General features: G+C 42.5%; 1 protein-coding gene across 5 annotated transcripts in view; it reads right to left on the bottom strand.

The window, feature by feature from the left end:
* CACNA2D1 (calcium voltage-gated channel auxiliary subunit alpha2delta 1) overlaps nucleotides 1-26,184 on the bottom strand; it is a 385,544-nt gene that overhangs the window by 273,504 nt on the left and 85,856 nt on the right. For all 5 annotated transcript variants that reach the window (XM_077935727.1, XM_077935728.1, XM_077935729.1 and 2 more), the window contains exon 3: nucleotides 19,481-19,597. In XM_077935727.1, coding sequence (XP_077791853.1) covers nucleotides 19,481-19,597 — 117 coding nt within the window. The remainder of the gene's footprint in view (nucleotides 1-19,480; nucleotides 19,598-26,184) is intronic.

The raw sequence follows: 26,184 nt of genomic DNA, 5'->3' as shown, positions 1-26,184 counted from the left end.
TCTCTCATAGCCACAGCCTTAGATTCAAGCCTTGTGTTCTGTCTCTCTGGCTTCCCAGCCCGCAGATTTACTTCTAGGTTACATAACACCCCACTCTGCCCTTAAGCGCTGGCTTTTTTTCCTTCTCACTATCTAAGAGTTGGAAGAGGGGTCCCACTCATTTGCCATCTGGACCAGAAACCCCTCTCTTTTACTTCCTTAATGGCCCATCACCGTTCCTTTGTTCTCTTAATGGCCCATCACCCACACAGTTACCTGAACATAGGAAGCTAGCCTGGCTTGGTTAGCTCTTAACACTTGCTGGGTCCAGGGATTAAATTCTAGCACTTACTGGATCCAGAAATTTAGAGGAGTCTGGCACCCACAAACTTATAACACTAGAAAAGGGCAGCTCCAACTCAACCCCACCCCTGTAGAAAATAAGCAGAAAATGAAGATCCAAAAGCCTGGGACAACCAGAATATCTTTTCCTAGCACCTAAAAACAGATAGTGATATATTAGGGGATGGTTTAGGAACATTTTGGGGATAATGATTAGGGGTTAGAGGGGGTCAAGAGGCCAACACTGGGACTTTCTACAGGAAACCTGGAAGAATACACTTCTGGTGACATATGCAATGCCATTTTATTCCTTCCCATTTGCTCAGCCCCATGCACTAATCTCAAATGGTTGTGAGGAGGTATGGTCAAACTCACTCTTTCCACCAAATGCAAGAGGAAGGCATCATGAATTCAGAGGAGATGATACTGGCAGGGCTGTAGCTAGAGGGTGGTGAAGTGGGCCCCCGCCAGGGGCACAGGCGATGGGTGTGCGTGCAAAATTGGCTAAAAATATCTCCATAATTATAAATATCAATTATTGCCTCCTAAGGAATTGTTTTAAATAGAGGGTGAATTGAATGGGTGGAAGGGGAAAGGGTTGGGGGAGAGACGCAACCTGGATGGTTCTGCCAGGGACACAAGATCGCCTAGCTACGGCTCAGGATACCGGCCCCGCCAAATGACAGGACAAGTGCAAACATAGCATTAATGGCCCATAGTAATTCACCCCAAATATTGAGGCACTTCACATGACATCAAAAGGAGAGATGTCTCCTAGTGTACATGGAAAAGGCTAAAAGTTTGATGGAGTTAAAAATATCAACAGGGAGAAAGGAAGGTGGCCCCATCAGAGAGATGTAATTTGAAGGATTTAATATCTCCTTGAAAAGTTAAAAATGACATCTCTGTCACTTTTCCAGGCACAATCCTCTACTTTTAATCCATTTGCTTGAAAACTCAACGTAAAATTGCATTTCAGTGACACAAACAAGTGACAGGGTGTAGATTATTAAGCAGGACATCCTTTTAGACTCTGGGTACTGTTGCTTTGGAAGCCCTAAAACGTTTTGACTGATTTTACAGTTTAAAAGGAATGAGGAGCACAAAGACTTATGCAAACCACTGTGGGAAACTTTATGATTTTGGCTTACCAACAAAACTGGCGGCTAATGAAACACGTATTGTACTGGAAATAGAATTCATTTGATATCAGTCATGCTCTCTGTAATTTTGCCATTGATAAAATGATAATCAGTGGAGCGTCAGTCTATGGCATTATGCTTCAGTGGGCATGCCTTGCATTAAAGTGCAAATAAACCTAGTAGAAGCTAGTTTTCAGTGAGCACTGAAGCAATTATGAACATAAACTCTGTGGAAGGTGCACAGAAGCAGCAAGGAATCTGGAAAGATGTCCATGTCACCATGAAACAGCAACTTGACACATACAGGTCTCAATAGAACTGCAGGGAGGAAAAGCTTCCCTGCTGAACTGAACACAGCGTACAGTTAAATAATAAATCAGAGGCTTGTAACCCAAGTTTCTCGGAAAAGCAGAGCCACATCTTGGGTTGAAACAGCCACAAAGCCACAACTTATACTGACCTCATGGCAAAGTGTTACAATTCAACTCCAGTATTATGAGAAATGTCTCAAGTAATTCTTAGTAGATAAGTCATCTCATCCTTAAATAAAATTAAATAATTCACACAACTTTTTCTTTATGAATAATTCTTAATCTCTGTGGTGCATATCTATCATGTTTACTCAAAAAGATTTTATCCCAAGAAAGTGTATTCAATATAGCGGCCTTAGTGTACAAGTAGTTTGCCATTTTTTCTTACAAATGTTCTCCAGCTGTAGCCCAGACTGTATGATTTGAGATGAGGTTCTGATAACCATTGCCTAATTCCACCCCCTAATTAAAATCTGTGCCATCGTCCTCTCACATTTCAAACTGCCCCATTCTGTTTTCATTTCCCTCTCTGTTCTTTTGAAATGATGTAATTTGCATAAAAATGGATATGGTGGGATCTACAATGAATTTTAAAGAATCTAGATGATCAGAAGCATCATAGGTGTGTGTAGCTGCTCCCTGTATTGTGATCTTATATGGCTGTGGTATGTGTGTGTGAATACTACAGCTAAATGGATGAAAATCATTGCCCTGGTTTTTCCAGCGAACCATAACCACCCTACCAGAAGGCCACATGATTGGCCCTACCCACACAGTTCTGGTATTCATCACAGTTGATGCATGGGATCGTATCAATGGCATACACCCCCCGAGAGTCTCAGGGATAGATTGGGCGTTCACCCAAGTCTGCACTATGTTCCTATACAGCAGTCATAGGCAACACGGTTTCTTCAAATGTCATCAGATTCCAACTCCCACCAGCCAACATGGCCAATGGACATAGATCATGGTTGCTGTAGTCCCACGGCATGTGGAGGGCACCCCACTGGCTAACCCTGCCCTATAGCAAACAAAAAGTATTGTTCTCTTCAATCTCTGACTCAGGGTACTCAGAGAACTGCTGCAAGCATTAATGGCACAGTCTGTTTAGTATTTCAGACTGGGCTGAGCATTAATGAGTCACCACCCAAGTCACAAGTGTGTGGCAAAACGGTAAAAAGGAACATGCCCATAAGCACTAGTATAAGAAAACTGTAACTGAAGGGGCAATGTCAGAAGACTCATAGCACCATTGGCTATTTTTGGCTTAAAACAGTTGATCTCTTGGCCTATTCTGCAATAATAATTTTATTATTAATCATTACAATTTTGATCACGTTCACATTTTATATACAGTCCTAAACACACCTTAATAAGTGGTAAATCACAGTAAGACTTCCAACACTGCAAGTGACCACAAGGAAACTTGCTTCAGTTGCTTCTGCCTGGTGAGCTGAGAGCTTGTCTGCACTTCTCCTTACCCTGGAAAGCAGGAAGCCGAGCCGTTTCCCCCTTGCCTCACGCTTTCTGGGGATGGGTCTGAGCAGTTCTGCATCTCCCCTGGAAAACCCACTCTTTACACTGAATCGGAACAAACAACAATCCACGGAAAACCCTATTGTTGTTTGGTCAAATTCAGCAGTTCACGGTGGGTTCTCCCAGGGGAAAGCAGCAAGGCAAACCAAGGTGTGGACGAGACCTGGCTGTCACCACCATAGTGACATCTAACATCTACCATGCCTCCAGAGCCTGCATTTCACACTCAGATCCCTTAGCAAGGCACAACAGAACATGTTCACCATGCCCCCCAAAAAGCACAACCCACAAAATGTGAAAAATGAAGATAGAATCTGACATAAGAAGAAATTTTGTGAGAAAACATTAGTTAAAGCTCATGATGTGAAGCTCAAGTTGTGACGTCAACTCTTTAATACTTGCACAACTTAGCACAGCTACATCTCATAGTTATGACACAAACCATGCAATATACACACATTTTACCTGCAGAATTGCAAATTTGTAGCAACATTATGTTACATTTCCAATTTGATGTTCTAACAGCTTTAAGCATAATATTTCTTTGTAAACTAAGAAGTTTGTTACAATCACAAAAGAATGAAAAAAGAATTATTGTGTGTGTGGAAACAAAGGAAGTCCTCACGTTAATCATTCATCTTCACAGCTCGCCTGCTTTATCACCAAATTAAAACTAGCAACACATGAACCATTGTGTTTTTAATAATTATACCAGTCTCATGAGCAGAGAACAAAATTTATTGCCTAGGGCATTTTTAATTACAAGGTGACTGAAGTTTTCAAATACGATCCTCTGAATGTAACTTACAATTGCTTTTCAAGGAACCATTCCTAATACACAATCACTGCTCTTTGATGGGTGGAAATGGTCATTGTTACAAACATAGCATTCTTATAATATATTGAGAAGCATTATTATTTACATTTCCACTGGTAACTCCACTAAGATTAAGTGCCTCAGATCATTCCCATTAGTACAGGTATGGATAAGCAGCAGACTAATAAGGGTGGTATTTCAATGCTAGTCCTACTCACTGTAGGCCCATTGACATTACTGGACATGACTATTCTAGGTTCATTAATTTCAATGGATCTTCTCAGAATAGGGCTGCTAATATTTGCACCCTGTGGTAACAAATACAAATACTTCTGAGGCAACCATGTAAGTAGCAGATAAACTGACAGTTGACTGATGATGCAGTCATCTGACCTGCAGAAATATTGCTGAGTATGCTTTGTATGTGATCCAGTCTGGGTGTAAAAAAAGGGAAGATCTTGCTGAGAGATTTGTCTTGGTTGGCTTAAGACAGGGGTCCTCAAACTTTTTAAACAAGGGGCCAGTTCACTGTCCCTCAGACACTGTTGGGAGCCGGACTATAGTTTGAAAAAAATATGAACGAATTCCTATGCACACTGCACATATTTTATTTGTGGTGCACAAAAAACAGGAAAAGCAATACACTATTTAAAATGAAGAACGATTTTAATCAACATAAACTTAGAAGTATTTCAATGGGAAGTATGGGCCTGCTTTTGGCTAATGAGATGGTCAATATCCAGTTCCATATTTGTCACTGCTAGTCGTAGCAAGTGATGCAAGTGTTCATCAGTTAGTCTGGATCTGGTTGGAGATTTCAGATGTTTCATTTGGGGAAAAGTCTGTTCACAGACATAGATGCTGCCAAAGATGGTTGCAATTTTGAGTGCATGGTTCCTGAGATTAAGATACGTCTAAGAGGGGAGAGATGCATAGAAATGAGTGAGGCTGCTTGATCTGAATGCGTCTTTCAGAGAGAGTCACAATTCTGCAGTCTGGCCAATTCCATTTGGTAAATTGGATCAACAATTTCAATGTCAACAGAAAATGGGTTCCTTAAGCTTTCAGATAAACTAATAAAGAGATGCCACTGAAGTACATGTGCAACCACTCTGAGGCTCTTGCAGCACAGCTGCCAAGTAAGAGGCTGAAGCTTTTACCTACCCTCCAACATTTCTCTGATGAAAATAGGGACATCCTAAGGAAAAGAGGGATATTCCAATCAAATCAAAACCGGGGTGGTTTCTCTAAATCAGGGACATCCCTGGAAAATAGGGGCACTTGGAGGGACTGCTTTTAGGCAAGGGAATACCCTGGGCAAGCATCAGATACTTACATTCCAAAATTGAGAAGCAACAGCCAACAATTGGAATCTCTCCGAAAACTGAACCTTAGAAAGGCATTGGATGTTAAAATGATACATGCAAATTTAGTAAGCACAGATTGAGTTGAGATTCCAGTATTTGTGCATATCATTAATGTCCAAAGCTGTTGGACAACTTCAAGAAAGAATATGGGAAATAAATTAAAGAAAGCTAGACATAAAATGAAAGAACGGGCCCAAAGGCAACTATCCAAAAGGCCGGGAATTGAAATATTGCAAGTGAAGAGAGTTGTAATGCCAACTTAAACCCCATCACTGAAAGCCAAGCCAAAAAGATGAAGCAGTGGTTCGTTTCACAATCTGCCAAGTAGTACTAGTTTTTCTGAAGGTTAGCTTCTTAACAGGGCTTTCCAATGCCCTCATCTTTATTCTATCAAAAAGGCTGGCATTAAAAAAAAAACAGCCCTGAAAAAGTCCTGATCTGAAGTAGCAGCAACTGTAAAAAAAAAAGGGCTTCTTTTAAATTATGTGCCAAGTATACACATGTAATCATAGATGATAGGAATAATATATCTGTAACTTCAGGAAATGGATCAAGGACCTTTACTACACTGGGGCCCCACCAACATAGCAAGTCTTCCAGAAGCTTTGGATACGTGTTTCTTTGTGATGCAGAGACGGACAATTGGGTTCCTAGGGAATTTAGCCTTCTGTGCTAACGATTACATCAAAGGTCAACGCTGCAAAGGAAGTTGACAAAGGCTGCCCTCAAGGAATATTTCTAACATGGAAATTCAACTAGAAAACCTGAATGTTTGATAAAGGCAGCAGGTGGGTACTTTAAAGCTTGCAAGGGAGGGGAAACTATAAGAAAGAAGGTGCCATATGAATGCTCTACTTGGAGTCTTATATACTGCCTTGAAGAAAGATGGCCAGAGAGATTTCTTCATGAGCATAATGCCTAAAATCCAGGAAATGTCCTGTATATTTTTCAGCCATCTTACTTCAGGCTTATAATGTAGAAGCCTGTCAGAAATTCCTTGTCTGTTTATTTGTATGTGGCTTTTCCACAAGACTGTGCCCAAAGCAGCTCACATATCAAATGAACCAGTGTTAGAAACTGAGATATGAAAGCTAGGAGCTAATTGGCACCTTAAGCCTAGGTTATGGGCGCAACAACGGAATGTATAAGCATGCTTTTTTAATAACAAGAATACAAACCTGAAATTGAAGGAACTTCAACTAAAATATTATGTTCATTTTTCACATAGTCTAGTCATCCCCCTGCCCACCCCCCTAATACTCTTAAGAGAATCTCTTCTCCAGTCTTCAGAGAGTGGATTGAAGTGGGGAGGCAGAAAAAGGACCTCCTTTCCTTCCACTCTGTAGTTTTAATCTGAAATCTTAGGCACAGTACTGCGCCCAGAGCTCAGAAACTGCTCGTGCTAATGAAATTCCCTGTTGCAAAGTGCGCGTAGAATAATGGGAGTTTCGAACACTGAAATTAACAGTAAGTATAATAATTCAAAACATGTTAGAAATACCATAGAATAAATAAGTAGTGGGAGAAATAAATTTAAAAATACCAAATCCTTTCAATGTTGTGTAAAACAGTGCAAAACAAGCTAATCTAATTGAACAGCTTAAACCAAACAACATTTTATGAAACAATATAGATAAGCAAACATAATCAAGTAACTGCAGCTAAACGGAAGAGAAAATGATACCAATTGATCTGTATATGCATCTCTGACCTCACTAGCTAAGATTATCCAGATTCCTTTCTGGTATCATGGAGAAGTCGACATCTACCTCTGAAGAGAAAGAAAGGAGCTGAGGCCAAAGAACACAAGTTTCCTCTCTCTTGGATATGATTTTGTGAACCCACTTTGAAATAGAGAGAGCACAAGTGCCATTGATACAGGAAAAGCACCGTGAAACAAGAGCACTGAATAGAAAGCAAGGAAGTCAAAACTTATTATTATTTTTTATGAAATATTTTTTTATTAAAGCTTGAAAAACAAAGAAACAATTATATACAAAAGTTAACCTCAGGTATCAAGCATTTTTAACATAAAAACTGAAAAAAAGAAAATAGAGAAAAAAGAAGAAAGAAAAAGAAAAAAAGAACAGACTTCTGATTCTCTGTTTAGCAGCTATACACTGTATATGGACTTATGCAAAACCCTTGTTCCAGAATAATATCCAACTCTTCTACTTTCCAGAAACCAACCTTTTTTCAGTCTTCAAACCTAGATATCACAGGTTCATTTTCCTTTTCACGCAAAAAGTCTGTAAGGGATTTCCAATCATTAATAAATGTTAACAGTGATTTTTCTGTAATAAAATGCATCTGGTTGACCACTATGAGAACAGGTTGCTGGACTAGACGGGCCACTGGCCTGATCCAAAATGCTCTTCTTATGCTGTTTTTTTGTGTGTGTTTTTTAGAATCCCGTGTACAAAACCACAGGCCTGGAGAGGACCTAAAGTTGGCATCCAGACAAAGCTGCCAATTGTGTAAGATTTCTAACTTGCCTCCTCTCCAACGTTTCTGAGTCTCAACACAACAAAGAGTTTTATGACATGTTAAAGACTAACATTTGTTATTGAATAAACATGAGGAAAGTGATATAATAGGAACAAGTAATAGATTTCTGTCACTTGATTTCCTCTCACATTGCCAACAGAGGCTCCAACCCATTCAGATCAGCAAAACTTTTGCCACTGACATCACTGCAACAGAGATTGCCTCAAACCTTTCTTGGTCAATATCCTCTCAGTTATTAATTGTAAACAGTCCCTGCAGAGCTCTTACTGCAATAAGCTAGCTGATAAGATTATTTTTTTTAATTTCAAAAGGGTACTAAATATCATCTCTATATTGCTATGGACCTCTGATTCAGAAGGTCAAGATCATGACTCACTCCTGTTTGACTAAAAAAAGATATTGAGAAGAATCTATATTTAATGTAGAATGAAGATGTAGAACAGCCTGAACAGAATCCAAAGCAAGACATGTATACACACAATAATTTACATTTATGGTTTACTTTCTCAAAATGTATGCAGCACATACATGTGAACCAATATTTAAAGGCACATACATTAAGGTTACCAGATTTTTTTCAATGAATCCGGGGACACTTTTCAACTTCAATGGATTTTGTAAGGGGACTGATCTGTAAATCTGGGGACTGTCCCCAGGAAACGGGGACGTCTGGTAACCTTAACATACATGCATAACCAGTTACCTACTATTAATAAAGCTTAGCAAGCTTTGACATTATCCATTTTAATAAGCTCAGAGCAAGGCAAATGAAAAGAAACCATATAGAACAAGTTGAGAAAAGCTCGACTGTATACATGCCACATTTCACAAGCCATCTTCCCCCAGCACCTCCGCACTAACAAACCTCCTATTGCTAACAAAAAAAATTTTTTAAGCTGTAATGTTTCTGGAGGCTTAACAAAACACATACAGTGGAACCTCTACTCACGACCACAATCCATTCCAGAGGCCCGTCCTTACGGCGAAACGGGTCGCTGTTGGAAGTGCCATTGTGCGCAGGTGCATTCGGCGGCAGCCCACTTCTGCGCATGCAAGAATCATGGCAAACCTAGTGTTTACCACCGGGTTTGCCGTGGTCGTGAATTGGAACGGGCCTAAGTAGAGTGGGATGTAAGTAGAGGTTCTACTGTATTTTTGTATCGCAGAAGCATACTTCGGAGCATAACAGGTTGAAATAGGGCAGCCAATGTGGGGTCCTCCATATGTTGTTGCACTTCAAATCTCATCAGGCCCAGTCACCAGGGTGAATGGCCAAGGAAAATGGGAGCTGTAGTCCCTGGGTTATACAAACAAAACAATGCTACAGTTTAGGCCATACTAGTGCAACTCGTAGCCCATCTAGGATAAGGAAAACTCTGATCCTAAACCTCCACTGCCTTGCACCTATACTGTACTCATTTCATGAGAAAGGCTTTGGGAGTAAATCCCAAGGAAAACTCTGTACCCATTGCCTTGTGGGACATCTTTGGGAGAATGAAAGGCTAAGGCAGGCATAGGCAAACTCGGCCCTGCAGATGTTTTGGGACTACAACTCCCATGATCCCTAGCTAACAGAACCAGTGGTCACGGATGATGGGAGTTGTAGTCCCAAAACATATGGAGGGCTGAGTTTGCCTATGCCTGGGCTAAGGAGTAAACCCTACACAAATCCTGAGTCCCTAAGATGGTTGGATTGCCTCTTGTACCCCTTCTGCTGGTACCAAATGTATTGCTCTGCTTTTCTTTGGACCGCATCTGTGAATCTCAGAGGAAGGTACTGTCGTCTGAATAGCCCAGGACACTGCCCAGGCTTGTGCCTAAGAGAGGTCACTATTAATGCAGCAAAAACAACGCAGGAGGCAACAGTTATGAGTCACTGGTCTCTGCAGCTAAAGTAGGTGCTGTGGTTCTCCAGCGGTCTGACTTCACCTCCAGAGGCACACTCTATTTACTCTCATGATGGAAGTCAACTCCAACTCCAGTAAGGCCTAAATTTATGTTTTCCTATTGTTCTGAACCAAAGGAACCTGGCTTCCTACATCAACAATGTCTTAAACAATTGTTTATGGGAATGGCTGTGTATAACATGCAATTGAAAATCTCCAAAGCAACCATCTAAACAGAAGAGGAATGATAACATTTGGGAGGCTCTGATTATGGACAAACTAGAACTGTGCAGGGACTCCCCAGTCCTCCCTGTAGCCCTGATCTGTGGCTCCCATATCAGGGTGATTCACCCTATAACAGCAATAAAAGTCTGTGTTGTTTTTAAGTGAATTTGCTGCACTAGAAAGACAGAGCACCTAAAGTTTTAGTATGCACTTGAATCCCTCCTGAAAAACACGGACAGTCCAGAGTCACCCATAGAAAACTTGAAAACCACTGGTCTAGACAGGCCTAGAAAGTGGACCAAACCAAACCGTCTCTTCAGAAACAGAAAACCAAACCAAATTGTTGGTGCTGCCTAGAGATAACAAGCAACGAGAGACAGGGGCACAGAGCAAGCGCAACTGTTGACCAGCCTGCCAGAAACCTCTTATGTAGCTGTTGGAAGACTGGGATCAAGCTAGAGAGGGTACAGAAAGACATGGTTGTCATGACAACTATCCCAGCACAGATGCAGCCAAGCTGAGATGGGAGCTAGTCCTGACAACAGATCCCTCTCCTAGCAACCATGTGTGTTTCTCAGGATGGGGGGGGGGGGGAATCAGAGGCAGAAGAATCCCATATTTATAATCTTCTCTTTTTAAACAGGATTGCTGTACCTCAGCAAGTGCCCCATTAACAAACTGAGAGCTTCTCCGCCCGCTACTAACAATCCAGTTGGATTTTCTAAAATCCCAGTTTTATGTAGGGGAGGATTGTTTATTTAACACACTTCAATCCTGCTTTTCTTCCAAAAGACTTTGGGTGGAATCCAACACACAGGGAATATGCACACAGGGAATGAGGCCGGCTTGCACAGTGGGGCTTTCCCCCTCTCCTCTACCCACATACCCCCTAAACTTAGTCTGGGTTTTCCCCAACCCTTCTACATTTAGGGGGCATGGAAGGAAGATAAATACTACATTCTTTTGGCAGGTTTCATTGACATGCTCAACAGATGAGAGAAAATATTAGATAGATTTTGCTATAATTTGGTACTAATCATTATGCTTCCGATACTATACATAGCATACAGTCTGATTAGTTGAAACTATGTGTGTGTAGCTTTTAATTCAAGCATGCAGAGGAGGATGTGTGTTTGACAAGAAGCTGTAAATAAAGTGAAAGGTCACGGTTGAGCTCAGTCTTTCTGCACGCACAGCACCAAATAATTGGGTTAGCCTAGACTGAATGACATTTAGCAAAATACAGAACGCCATTTAATAGGATAGTATGGCGACTTAAGTGCTGGTGGCACTGTGGTCTAAACCACTGAGCCTCTTGGGCTTGCCGATCGGAAGGTCAGCAGTTGAAATCCACGCAACAGGGTGTGCTCCCGTTGCTCTGTCCCAGCTCTTGCCAACCTAGCAATTCGAAAGCACACCAGTGCAAGTAAATAAATAAGTACCGCTGTGGCGGGAAGGTAAACTGTGTTTCTGTGCACTCTGACACTCGCCACAGTGTCCCATTGTGCCAGAAGCAGTTTAGTCATGCTGGCCACATGACCCGGAAAGCTGTCTGCGGACAAACGCCGGCTCCCTCGGCCTGAAAGCGAGATGAGTGCTGCAACCCCATAGTTTGCCTTCGATTGGACTTAACTGCCCAGGGGTCCTTTACCTTTACCTACCAATTTGAGCTTGCATCCTGTACAATGATAGCTACTGAGGTATTTCCACCAGTAGACTGCAGCTGGGAGCTCCTTATCTGTAGGAACCAGGGAGCAGAAATACACTCCTGGGGGAACCATTAATGGCCACCATTTAGTACCTATTTGGTGTATTAATATGAGTTTGCCACTGCCCAGTGTGTGAGAAGGCCTTCAGTACTTCTCACACAAACAGAAGTCTTCCCAGGATTTATGTCCTGCACATATGCTCAGATTCCACTCAACCAGGGAAGCAAGCAACCCTCCTCCCTCGTCCAATTGCTGCTGATAAAACGCCTCCTGGGCTGAGGAGCCAGGCCTCTCTGCCACAAGCCTCCTTGGATGTAGTTTATGAGCCAATCGAGACAATGTGGGAGTAGCAATTCTTCACGTGGCAGGCAGTCTCCACTCCACTCCACGAGAAAGAGAACTGAGTATCTGCCAAAAGAGTCCCCAGGCTAAGTCAGTTAATTGGTTTCTAGGCAGACTAGCTATGCCAGTTGCAGCCTCATCACATGGATAATGGCAAAGTAGTCACTGTTTAAAAGAAGGCGGCGGCGGCAGCAAGCCACCTGGTTCTCTCTTCTAACTAGGCCCTGCTGATGTCAGCTAGCTAATGCCACGAGGGCTACAGACAGAAGGGGCACTCCGTGACAGTACAGCTTTGCTGCATGCTGCCAGTTGCTGTGAGCGTCACCAGCAGACAAGACAGACGTCCTGGCATCTGTGAGCTGTAACTGAACCACAAAGGCCAATAACAATCTCAGCTCATCGCTGGCATGCGGCTGTTAGAAACCACCCAGTCTGTCACCATACCAGTAGTCTGGGACGTTGTTTTGTATGCTGATCATAGACACAGTTCTTAATGAATATAGAGGGTTTGGGGAGTCTGGTTTATTTATTAGATATTAGGCTGGTTGACAGCACTAACAAATGCACTAGAATGATGAACAGGTTCATTAATTCTTTGGAGATTTGAAGCATAGATTCTGTTTTTGCTGGCCTGCTAGTTTTCTTCCTTCCCCTTCTTTATTCAACTGTAACCCAGTGGGTAATGCTTGCCCTTTTTAAAACGTTTGTACAGTGCTGAGTTTTGACAGCAATAAGTCTTAATAATGCCTGACATTCATATATTGCTTTAGATAGTGTTCAGAGCAGTGAGTGGGTGAGGTGTCCACCCATAGCCACAGCTGAGAACAGGCTAAAATATTAACGATTTACTTAAAATGAAATCAGAAAATAAAATCCTATTATTTCTGAGCCCATTCCAAAGTTTAGACCTTGTCACATTAGTGATGGCATCATTGGGGATACAGGGGTCCAAGTACCGCTCCCAGCCTCTTACCAACAACCCTTTCACTCAAGTGCTTTAATTCATTTGTTTGGAAACTGAGATGCAAGGCTACCAGACTAAACCAAAATTACAATTCATTCTCTGGAATGCCTCCAGTATCTAGCTGGTGTGTATAAAAATATACTGTTATAAGTTTTTTGAGGGGAGCTCCCAAACCCTAGAAATTTGTGTTGCATTGGTGGGCATATCAGGATTTAAACACTCATCCTGAGTCTTCTCCATAAATCTACATTACAACATCATACACCGAATAAGGCACACATTGGCACCAGATCCACACTGGTGCTGTGGAGCATGTGCAAGATTCCTTCTGTGCCAATGAGGATGGCAAGCTAAGAACTTGAGCAAGAAGGTGGCAGCAGACTTTATTTAGCAAGGAATGGTGGCAACACATTTTTGCTATGAAAGCCCAATTCACCACAAAGCTCTGAATAGGTACATGGTGTGCTGGTCTGAAATTTGCAGACCCTACAAGAGGAAAACAAAATAGGTGCAACATACCAGCTGCTGCTCTGATGATGTGGTTTTCAGGAATTCTCTCTCACAATTCACACTCGCTCTTGCCTCCTTCCTGCCTTGAACAAGCATTCTGCATAACTTCTCTTTCCTTTCTAGTCCTGCATTATTTCTTCATGCTCATTTTTCTTCTTTAGTTATACTGCATACTTAGGTACTACTGTCTTGCTTCACATAATGCAATTCCATGAAAATCTATCCTGACTCCGACTGTTCTTGAGCCACATTCTGACACCTGACATAGTGACATAGATACACTAGAAACCAGTTGCTTGATCCATCTAGTTCCCAACTCTAAGCCTTGTTTGATTGGCCAGCGATCTTGTGCAGACCATGTTCACTGGCAGGCTCATGGCAGGTAATGCTCAATAAATTTGGTTATTATTGACATATGATATGTTAAATCTTGGAACTGTGCTTCCCGGACTAAGAGTAAGAGCTGCATCTTGTGTAACCTTTGAAAGATATGCTTGTCATCTTGAAAGTCGCAAATATGTCATATCCATAAAAACACAAAAACAGAAGCATTCAGAAGAGTAGAGAATACAACCTCTGTCATTTCTACTTCTGCAATTTTGCTACACATATTATTTTATTGCTCTCAGAACATTAATAGAAGCCTTTTAGGTCATGCTAGCCACATGACCCGGAAGCTGTACGCCGGCTCCCTCGGCCAATAAAGCGAGATGAGCGCCGCAACCCCAGAGTTGGCCACGACTGGACCTAATGGTCAGGGGCCCCTTTACCTTTAGGCTCCAAACCTCTCTTCGGGGCATATATGTGAATCTAGCATTTATGGATTGTCCTTTATTCTTGTAAGCCACTTAAAATATTTCAATGTGAAAACAGGCTAAAGTGGATACTTTTAACAAGGCAAAGAGTGGCTCTGAACCACTAAACAGGATGCTGGAATCTCCCTCTGACCTTGGCTAAATCTTCCAGTTTGATAGCTTTGAGTGCGCAATCCTGCTTTCCCACTTCTGGGAACTCCATCTATGCCCTGTGCAAAGCTCCCAGCAGGTCAGAGCACTGAAGTACCAATTTACTGTTTTTCACTGCAGTTAACATAATTAAAATGAAAGCCATGACTGACCTATGTTAATCCTCTGTGACTGGGGCCATGGCTTCACGGCTGTCTTTGACAACTGCTGTATATCCCATGCTCTTATCTTACTCTCAATTTGAGCAAAAAAAAAAACATTACTTAACATTCAAGTTTCTCCAATGTGTTCAGTTTCTCCAATTTTCAGTTTGGTTCATTGTGTAAGAGATTACAGATAGATACCACATTTTATTTTAATAAACAAAAAGCAGTCTTTCATCTGAATGTCACCAAGCGTTTGCCATGAACTAGCTACCTTCAAGGTGAGGACTCCACTAGGCCTCTATGGTAGATGAGATACAAAGCCCATGAGCAGATGCTGAGGATGCCCTTTGAGGCCCTAACTCAGGGATGCAAAACCCATGTTATTGGACTCCAACTCCCATCAGCCCTGGCCAGCACAACTGTCCTTGGCGACCATCCAAAATTTGTAGCTACCTTGAGCATAGCCTTCTCAGATTAGCTTCTGTGAGCAGAGACTTCTGGTTCTGCAGCACCTCCTACCAGGAGTGGACCTTGGTAATATGCCACAGTGTGGCAGGGCCATTTGACACCCTCCTTGCAGCCCTCACAGCACCACTTAAGCTGGGCTTTTGGAAGGAGGTGCAAGGCTCTGGAAGGGTCCTAGAGCTCTCTTACCTCCTTCCTAGAACCCAGTAAGCACTTGCCTAGCTTTGGGAAGGAGGAAGGAGGACTCTAGGACCCTCTCACATCCTTCCTGAAACCAGGCAAACTCTTACCAGGCTGTGAGAAGCACCCTCCTCAGCTGGGCACCCAGTACGAATGCACTGCTCACATTGCCCTAAAACTGCCCCTACTACCTGAAGCTGATATTTAATCTTCCATGTGCCCCCATTTCAGATGCTCCATTGCTCATTCAAGTTGATTTTTGCATGAGCATTTCCATATGCAATTCAACCAGCTGAGTTGAGGATTCATTAACTGTGGAATAAAAGAGAAATCCCAACCTGGCTAACAAAGGACTGTTTTTTAATTCTATTTTATTTGTCTGTTTATGTTTACAGAAAGCAGAAGAGTTGTATGATTCAGTCTGAATTAGACTTAGATTAGATTTACTTGCCTTCCAAAGATGGGGAAATCTGTGACCTTCCAGATGGTGCTGGACTCAAACTCCCATCATTCCAGACCACTGGCCATGCTGGTTGGGGCTGATGGGAATCCAACATCCAGAAGGCCACAGGTTCCCCAACCACGGCCAACTGTCAGCAGCTCTTATGCCATCTGTCATGGAAGCTTTACTTGAGATTCCTGCATTGCAGGGGGGTGGACTCAGTGACCCTCTGGGTCCCTTTACAATTCTAGGATTCTATTTTCCACTACTGCTGCCTTAAAACCCGCTCTAACTTGACATATCAGAAATTGAGGCCTGGAATTATTTATTTAAAATATGTATACCCTGCCTTTTGTTCCACCAGACTTATCACAGCAGACCTACAGCACAATTTAAAGGACCACAATAAAAGTAATTTCATAGATCAAAGCAACCATGAACTAAACAGCAGCAGCATGTGCAGCACCAATAATCCACAAGAACTTGGCCCACAAAACCTAGCAGGCAGTACACCACAACTCCAGAACAGAACAATCTAAAAGATAACTGGGACAGAACAAGACAAGTTCGTCTGGGGTGGGAATTCAATGCTACTACTGAAAAGGCCCCATCCACTCAGGTCTCTGCAGATGACCTGAGTGACTGGGTAGGTTTATTCAACCTTTTGCCATTGAGTTCTGGCCATTCTCCCTTACCAATGAGAGTCCCAGTTTCTGAAACTAGCTAGTTGTTCTGAAAATAAAGTGACCAGAGCAATAGGCACTGTAATGAAACTGAATTTCATTTAACATTATTAAGCAGAAACAAGCATGGTAACTCTGAAACAAGGAATTTTCTGAGCTTTGCATATACAGGTACTATGATGGTGGACTAAACTGATCATATGAATTACAGTTGCTGAGAACAGGGATATATATGCATAGCTGACTGTGGAAGCACTGCTTTTCATTTACATTCTTTCTTTGTAACCTGATAAAGCAATCCACTACTTTTATATTTAGGGAAAGTCATCACCATTCATATTTGTTTATTTTCATCATTCTCAGGCTTTGTCTCTGTGCAATGCCTAGGGAGTATAATTTACTCTGCCAGTTCCCTTGGCTATGCTAGCGCATGAACTGTTGATGTCACTCACTGACATCTTCCTCAGGGCAACACTACAGGCCACGTTCTTCTCTTGCATCATGTCTCCTCTAGGACTCTGCTCTTAATTAACACTTTGAGACATTTCAGCTCCCAGCAATAATACCCAATGTAGTGATTAGTGATGGTTACAATAGCATGCCATGTCATTCCAGTCTTTAGGAGACAACAATGTAGCTGTAGATACACACATGCCTGGATTTCAAATATGAACACCTGTGCATCACTCAATGGCCACTTAGAAAAATCAGTAAGCCAAGCAGGCAGCTCCTAAAAGACACAAATGCAGGTAGGAAGCTTGTAAGAACCTGCTCAGGTTCAGAAGATAACAAGAGAGCATCACAAGCATAACAAAATACCCCAGGGTAGGGCAGCACATCGAGAAACGATGAAGCCTAGTAATGATAAAGAAATCAGCTGGCAAATCAGATGCAGGAAGCACAACATGCCGTAATAGACTGGACCACAGCAGTATGAGAAACAAAACACTCTTAATAGGGCAACCACAGAGACTACCAAATCAGAAATTAAGAAACATTAGTTTACAAGAATGTGCAGCAAGGAGCAAAACAACAGGGTTTTGAAGACTTCAGGACACTGCAGTGTGCTGTGCCATATGAGCACCTAAACAAGGGGACACCATGTATACAAGATTAATGATGCAGTTTCCTGACTCAGAAGTAAGAGTGTTGGTAGCTTGGAATGCTTGCTGGAATCCAAGATGGTCCTTATGGCCCCAGAAATTCTTCTGCTTGAATTTTAGGCTAAGAAGCAGGTAAGTCCTCCAAACCTCCCCACCCCATGCATCCATTTACTTTCAGTGGTGCTCCAAAAAAAGTGGAAGAAGTTCCCTCACAGACCCTGGCACCAGGCACCAGATATAAGAAGACCACAGACAGAAAGACTTCCCTTCCTTGCTCCATTCCACCATTGCCACTGGAGCAGCAAGCCAGATAAGTTGTGTGTAGGAGAGAGCCAGGCTTTGGACAGTCTCTGGAAGGGACACATCAGATCCCAGCATGCTCACAACGACGTAACATGGCAGGCATTGATTTAGCTCAGAAGGCAGGTAAGAATAGCAATAAGCTTCTTTTTTAACTGGGGCAGGAAGAATCTGGATTTCTAAAATTCTGAGCCTGACCAAGCAGAGTTTACTCCATCACCACACAAAGTTCAATCTGAATGCTCAGAGCTAGTAATGCATTATGACTTAAGGGGACAGAATCAGACTGGTGCATAGAGATCCAGGTCTCTTGATTTCTAGTTCCAACCTCCATGGTCAGTGGCGGAGCTTCATGCTCCAGCACCGGGGGGCGGAGAGCAGGCGGGGGCGTGGCTGGCATGCACCCCGGGGGGCATGGCTGGCACGCACCCGGGGGCTTGGCGCACCACCCGCAGGGGCGTGGTACACTGCCTGCAGGGGCATGGCGCCCAGCGGGGGGCAGTCATGATGGCACCCCACCGTGATCGTGGTGCTAGGGGCGGTGCACTCCCCCCACCCCCGCTTCCTCCGCCAGAATTCATGGTGAAAGCAGAATCCTGCAGGATCCACACACTTACCCTTGGCTCCATCGCCACTTTCCTAAGAGCTTTGTGACCTACAGGTGACATTCAAACAGCCGCTTAGACTCACGAGTCCAAGAAAAGTTGGTCTAGGAGTCTGCATATCTTTGCATAGGCATTTTCTGCCACAATCAAAGATCACAAGACAATTCATTTTAGATGGTATAATCCCAGTGAGCATATTTTATTGAGGGCGTTTCAGATCATTTCAAAAATTCCCACCCAGCGTTCATTAAACAATCCGCATCCGAAAGGCAATGGGTGGCCAAACCTATTTCAAACAGCTGCATAGGTTTTAGTGTGGCTGCTGCAATGGAATGAGAGAAATCCTGTGTGATTTTAAAGAAAATTGATTAATAGAAGCCATGGGGTCCCAAATTGGATGTGGGCTGTAGTAACCCTTTACTCCCATGGCATCCTTTGATAAAACCACCCCCATTGTTAGCATAGGGTTGCTGCTGCTGTTTTTGTTCATGAGCAAGTCTCACACTGCTTGTGATTCTCACCCATGGTCTGTCATTGCACCACTGTGCAATACAAGTTATTTTGTAGTGTTGTGTGTCTTTTTAACAGGTTTTTGAGATTTCTGATTAGCATAAAATATATCCATGTCACAAGCATCAATGTAAGAGTATCAAACAACCTCTTTATACTCCTGTTTGCCATCTGGCAAATGGTCTCCAGTCCGTCAATCAACAGTCTAAGCATCTGCCCTCTGCTAGCCAACTAAGAAGTGGATTTTCCATCATAACGTCCCAAGTCATCACTCTGTCTATATCTCATCCTATACACATCAGGAGAACACCGCCCAGGATTTCACAGGAAAAAAACAAACAACAGACATGCTTCATCAACTGAACATGAAGACTCAAGGGGGCAAAGTTACATTAAACAACAATTCAGAAATATAAACAAGAAAATAACCAGTCTATACAAACCACCAATGCTGTTGATCTGTTACTCAGGAGTTTTTCAATTTCTCGGGCTGCACTTTCTACCAGCTGCCGTGCATTGTTGGCCTCCACGGTATATAAGTCTGTGTTTCGCAGGTATATCTGAACAAGGACACAAAAAGAGGCAGTCAGGCGCTGCTATGAGGCTTAGCATGAACAATAGAAAATTCATGGCACATAAGCTGAATTTCTCCCCCACCGGCAAGCAATTCTCATCTGACACTGGTGGTCCTATTAGAATCAAGGTGTTGTAAAACATCTGGCACTTGGTAAAAGTTGTAAGACAGAGATGAGGCACACTTTGATGTTACATCTCATTGGTTTTGCTTTTAACATCCCAGAGATGCATGAACTCATGTGTACTTAACTGTGAAGCTCTTAATGCTAAATAACAACTCCTCTGTCATGAACACCCAATGTAGGGCCACTTTGCATGTCTCCAAGGATGCAGATGTTTGCCATTAATAGTTTCGTACACTAGTTTCAATACAGAGGACTTAATCACCTTTATCTTGGTTTGCTAATACTCTCCTGTGGGTTACATTATTTATATTCTCACTTTTCTGGTGGGCACCTGAAGTGGAGCGATGCATGTATGTACTTTGATCACTCAACACTTAATGACTCAAAACTAAAGCCCTGCTCAGCCAAACTGCTCATGCATTCTACCAACATAGGAGCAGGGCCACACCAACTAGTCTCAGCCCTGACCTCGTGTACGCTAAGTAGCCCCACTCCTGGCACCCATGCATGGGTGCAAACATATATAGGCTCCTTCCCTGTAGACCAGGAGTTGGGAACCTGTGCCCCTGCCACCCAAGTGGTAGGGCATCTGTTTTGCATGAAGGTCCCAGTTTAAATTCCCAGCACCTAAAGATAGGACCAGAAGAGACCCCTGTCTGAAATTCGAGAGAGCCACTACTAGTCAATGTAAACGATACTGAGCTAAGATGGTCTGAGCTTTCTTTGTTTCTGATGTTGCTGGACTACAACTGCCATAAGCCCTGCCCATGGGCTATGCTGACCTGGGCTGATGGAAACCCAACAACATCCAGCAGACCACCAGAAGGTGGAATGAGATGCTATGGTAAAAAATCTCTTTGGTAGGAAACTATTTCTTTGCTCCTTTCATAGACCTATGCTGTTAGGAGAGACATGAGGGAGAATGCCACCTAAGATTGATAGAAAGAGAAGGTTAATTGGGAATAAAATGAGCAAATTCCCCCAGAAACCTGCACACAAGATCAAAAAAAAAGAAGAAAAAGGTAAGCCTCCGAATTAATGACAATCAACAGTTTTACTACTGACATCAAGAGGATGTGCACTGCCGTCTATGAAAGCAGATACCTCAAGGCTAAGTAAGTAAATAAGGAAAATGCATTTATCAATTCAACAGATGGCCTGAGTTTACACAAACATTATGCCCCTGCTTACTGGGTGTCACATTGTCTCAAGGGAAGTAAACTCAGGCAGCATAAACACAGGCCTAATTCACTGGCCAACTTCCAGCAGCTTCTGGCACACAATATTTCCAAAAACAAGCAAAAAACCTATTGTGGTTTGGAAACTGTCAACAAACCCAAAAAGCAGCTCCAAGCTTTCCTATTATTTCACTAAGTCTTGTCAGTCTAGCCCTGACTGAGAGTGGTTTCCCAGCATCTCAGACAGGGGTCTTCCACCCCACCTGCTACTTGATCCTTTTAACTGGGAGGTGTCAAAGGTTGAACATGGGATCTTCTGAATACTAAGCAAGTGATCTACCACTGAGTTTTGTTTCATTTTTAACATTGCATATCAAAAGTACATCTAATTCCATCCATCACAACCCTTATTCATTCATTCATTCACTCACTCACTCACTCACTCATTCCCTGCCCATCTGGCTGGGTTTCCCCAGCCACTCTCGGCGGCTTCCAACAAAATATTAAAATGCAGTAGTCCATCAAACATTAAAAGCTTCTCTAAACAAGGCTGCCTTCAGATGTCTTCTTAAAAAGCCTGGTAGTTGTTGTTCTCTTTGACATCTGATGGGAGGGCGTTCCACAGGCCGGGTGCCACTACCGAGAAGGCCCTCTGCCTGGTTCCCTGTAACTTGGCTTCTTGCAGTAAGGGAACCGCCAGAAGGCCCTCAGTGCTGGACCTCAGGGTCCGGGCAGAATGATGGAGGTGGAGACGCTCCTTCAGATATACTGGACCGAGGCCGTTTAGGGCTTTAAAGGTCAGCACCAACACTTTGAATTGTGCTCGGAAACGTACTGGGAGCCAATGTAGGTCTTTCAAGACCGGTGTTATGTGGTCTCGGTGGCCGCTCCCAGTCACCAGTCTAGCTGCCGCATTCTGGATTAGTTGTAGTTTCCGGGTCACCTTCAAAGGGAGCCCCACATAGAGCGCATTGCAGTAGTCCAAGCGAGAGATAACCAGAGCATGCACCACTCTGGCAAGACAGCCCTACCTACCTAATACCTACAGCACATTATTTCAGCACAGCCAGTGGATCTGTTTGTTCAATAACAACTGGCATTAGAAAATAAGGTTGTCAAATGTGCACTATGTTACTGGAGCATAAAAAGCCAATCAACTTCAAACAAGACTAAGCATTTTATTTTTTAATTTGTTTTTTGCTAATGACATCCCCAGCTCATCCCACCTTTAACTGGCTTTGCCAGTGATCTGCCAGGGTTTTCTTTTTGTCATTTCAATACACATGAAAAGTAGATTTTTTGCCTTCTCCACATTTCAATGCCAAGGGTTAACACCACATTGCCAATTTCCCTTCTTGATATTTCTGCGGTTGGACACTTCTGTGAATAGCAATATTTGCTTTTTATTGGTTTTTTTAAAAAATAATACCCCCAGACTGACACCTCAGATCAGGCACAAATATCCTTCCTCCATCCTAGGACAACTTTTGTTTTAAAAAATGAATATAGTGCCTCTGAACAGGTACAAAATCTCCATTCTGAGAAAACAGTTTGTTTGTTTGTTTGTTTGTTTGTTTGTTTGTTTGTTTGTTTGTTAATAACTTTATTGTCCGCCTTTCAACAGTTTAAATTTCAGTATTAAAAGCAGTTAAACAAGCCTAATCCAGCTTGGATATATGCAATTTAAAAACAAATTGATTCCCCTCACAGAGCTACAGTTCCCCGAGTACCCTGAGGTGAGGGATTGGCTGTGAAACCATTCTGAGAACTGTAGCTGTGGTTGGAATAGGGGTCTCCTAACAATTCCCAGCCCCTTAAAATAAAACTACAGCTTCCAAAATTCTTTTGGGGAAACCATGCCCATTGAAAGTGACCTGACACTGCTTTAAATGTATAGTGCAAGTGAGGCATGATATTGTCTTGGTTGCCCTGGTAGATGGCCTATACCAGCAGTTAGGCAGGAGGAGTATGACCCTTTCAATATTATCAACCATGGTAACCTTGTGAAACACCTGGGCAGCATGCAGCCAGAAGGAGCCATTATGTGCTGGCTCCTGTCTTTCCTAGGTAAAGGTTGTACCAATACTGTTCAGCTCCATGCCCATTGGCTTCTGGGAGCCAGTGCTATACCCTGTCCCAATATTATTCAACATCTACAATGTTGGCATCACTGACACTTACCAGGACGAGGCAAGGGCAGGTGCCAGCAAGGTCAGGGCTGCATGATTGCACCAGCAGGAGCACTGGGTTGGCCCTGCCCCATTTCCACACCATCCCAGGAAGCAACAGTGACACCAGCATCAGGAGGGCAATTGTGTGGCACCAAGCCAGCATTCTGTCTCCTAATGGTAGAGGTTGGATAGGGGTATGAGTGACATTGATATATTGATGATACCAAAATCTGTTTCTCCTTTTCATTAGATTCCAGAGAAGCAGTGAAGGTCATAACCTATTTACTATGAAGGATAGTATGCGGGTGAGCAAGCTGAGACTTAATCTAGGCAGGAAAGAAGTACATTTGTCAACTAGGAAATCTGATTCAGTTGCACTGCTTGTTTGGGACTTTCCTTGTTTGTGGCTCTGGAGTGATTTTGAACACCTTTGGTTGTGCCCTTGGCTGGAGAAGGTAGCCTCAACCGGATTATTATTTTTAAATCACTTGACCATAATTCTGCACCAGCATCAATGGCTCCCAATTTGTTTTGAAGTTCCATTCTGCCTTTAAATCCCTAAACAGTTTGTGACTAGGATACTTTAAAAAGGATATATTTCTCCTGCATGATGCTGCCAGGATCATCAGGGAGGGGGAGATCCTTTGTGTCCCACCACCAAAGAGTGGTTGGAGAATTCATTGGAAAGGACTTTTTCTGTTGCAGCAACCAGACTTTGTCCTGAAAGCCCAGATGATTTGTTCTTCAATGGTATGTCATCAGCTGATAAAAAACAATTCTAATGTGCGAGGTCTTCAGCTGACTGAGATAGCTGACTGTTTTAATCCTGGTTACAGTATTGTCTGTTTTGCTGCTCAGCTCAGTGATGCTTCTTAAATCTGGATATTTCACTGAAATTTTTTTGAGACTCAAATGCTTATATTGAAACTGTTGTTGGTCACCTTGAAAATTCATGTGAATTAAAGTTATTCGTGATGAAAATATTTTAAATAACTAAATGTGTTCCATTCTTATGCTTCATACAAAGTAGTCAAAAGGTATCCAAAATTTATTATTTTTCAGCTGCTTCTGTGGTCTAGAGTCTAAAGAACTCAATGGAAGCAGTGTAGTAGTTTTTACCAAAAGCATACAAATTAACAAAGCCTTTATGTAAGTTTTTCAGTTAGTTTGGTGTTTTGCTAAAAGCTCTTCAGGTTGATGGTAAAATCCTCCCACATTTATAACTCCATTCTCTAAGGTTTTATGTCAATATACAAGGATGCTTCCAACTCAGGAGAGAGAGTGCCATTGTTATTATTCCCTTACTGTTCTTCATATGCTGCATATTTATTCAAAGTTAATGGCCTGTAATATTTTCTGCATGTTGATACAAAGCTGCACACAATGCAAAAGTGTCTGCCTAATGTGCAAAGAGTTAAGAAGGCTGCCAAACAGCACGTCCTTCTACTTCACTGTGTCTTCAAAGACACATTTTACACATCTCTCACAAAGAGCCAATTACCTCACTTGCTCTTAAGGCTACCATGGGGAATTGGGACATTTTCGTATGAATTAAGAGAGAGGCAGATGAGCCATATAACAAGAACACATATACAGTGGTCCCTCTTAATGTTTCACATAAAGCTTCCATTGCTAGGGTATGAGGTGTCATTGATTTATTTTCCCTACTTGTGATGCTTAATGAAGTTAAAATAAAAATTTCAAACAGCCCTGCAATACAGAGATACACAACTTTTGCTGTGCTTCTGCCCTGTAACCCATCACACACAAAAATGGAATGCAAGAATGGCATAACCAAGTCTGAAATAACGCGCAAGCCAAAAAGCTGACCAAACGTTAAGATAGCTAGACTATGAGGATGATAAATAGGTACCGCTTTATAGCGGGAAGGTAAATGGCGTTTCCGTGTGCTGCGCTGGTGCTGGCTTGTCAGAGCAGCTTCGTCATGCTGGCCACATGACCCGGAAGTGTGTTCGGACAGCGCTGGCCCCCGGCCTCTTAAGTGAGATGAGCGCACAACCCTAGAGTCGGACACGACTGGCCCGTACGGGCAGGGGTACCTTTACCTTACTATGTCCTGTACAGTCTAAGATTTGCACAAGGCTCCCGGGAAGCTATCCTGGCAAGGCTGGCTTGCATTGTGGTTTACACAGCTTTACAAATTAACACCAAACATCATCATGCCTCTTTAAAGACTATTTTTTATGGCACAAATTTTAATGTACTCAGTCCACTACTATAGTCCCCAAGGGCTTCTGTCGTAATAAGGCTTAATCTTTAAGAAGCCATTAAAAACATGTTCTTCCTACAGGAGTTTAAACATAGTCACACCACTCTGGAAATCCTGTGCACGTGGTGTAACTTTTGTACTAAAAACCAAGAATTATATATGCTCCATCATACACCACAGATGAAAACATAGGTGATTATTGTGTTTTTGTAACCAGACAAGAGGCCACTGCCTGTGCCACATACAAACTGACAATTATTTTCCTCCTGTTGTATTTAATATACTTTACAACAGCCTAACTTGTACTAGCTTCTGAAGCAGGGAGTGATTTCTTCAGTTGCCCTAGCCCATCTCCTGGCACATCTAGTAACGGCTTTGGTAAATGGCTGATGAGCTGCCCCTCAGAGATCCCTGCTTTCAGGAGGTGGCTGAAACTTGAAGAACAAGTGAAGTTGGGATGGTAGAGAATTCTGTCAGAAACAGCAGCAGAAATTCCCACAATCTGCTTATTTGTCAGAAGTGAGGAATGGAAACCATGCAAGCAAAAAAATGTATTAGTGGTTATTTTAGGGCTTAAATATTGCACAAATAATTGTGTTATTTAATGCATTGTTTTTGATGTCTCCCTTCTGTTGAAATGCATTGAAATTAATCACATAATTAAGTACCTGTATGTAAGATTCAGCTACAGCAGATATAGCAAGATTAATAATGTAGCTTTTAGCAGAAGCCAAATTGTAACAGAACAGAAACAATGCAGACTGTAACAAAACCATGGTGGGACAGAAATTGTGGCCTCCTTACAACTCTTGAGTGCATTTTTGTGTACACTAACAATGTGTTAAAATGACATTCTCTTCCCACAAT

The sequence above is a fragment of the Podarcis muralis genome, chromosome 10, assembly GCF_964188315.1.
Source record: "Podarcis muralis chromosome 10, rPodMur119.hap1.1, whole genome shotgun sequence".
Lineage (NCBI taxonomy): Eukaryota > Metazoa > Chordata > Lepidosauria > Squamata > Lacertidae > Podarcis > Podarcis muralis.
The sequence above is the reverse complement of the archived record's forward strand: the minus strand, read 5'-3'. Positions and strand labels throughout refer to the sequence as shown.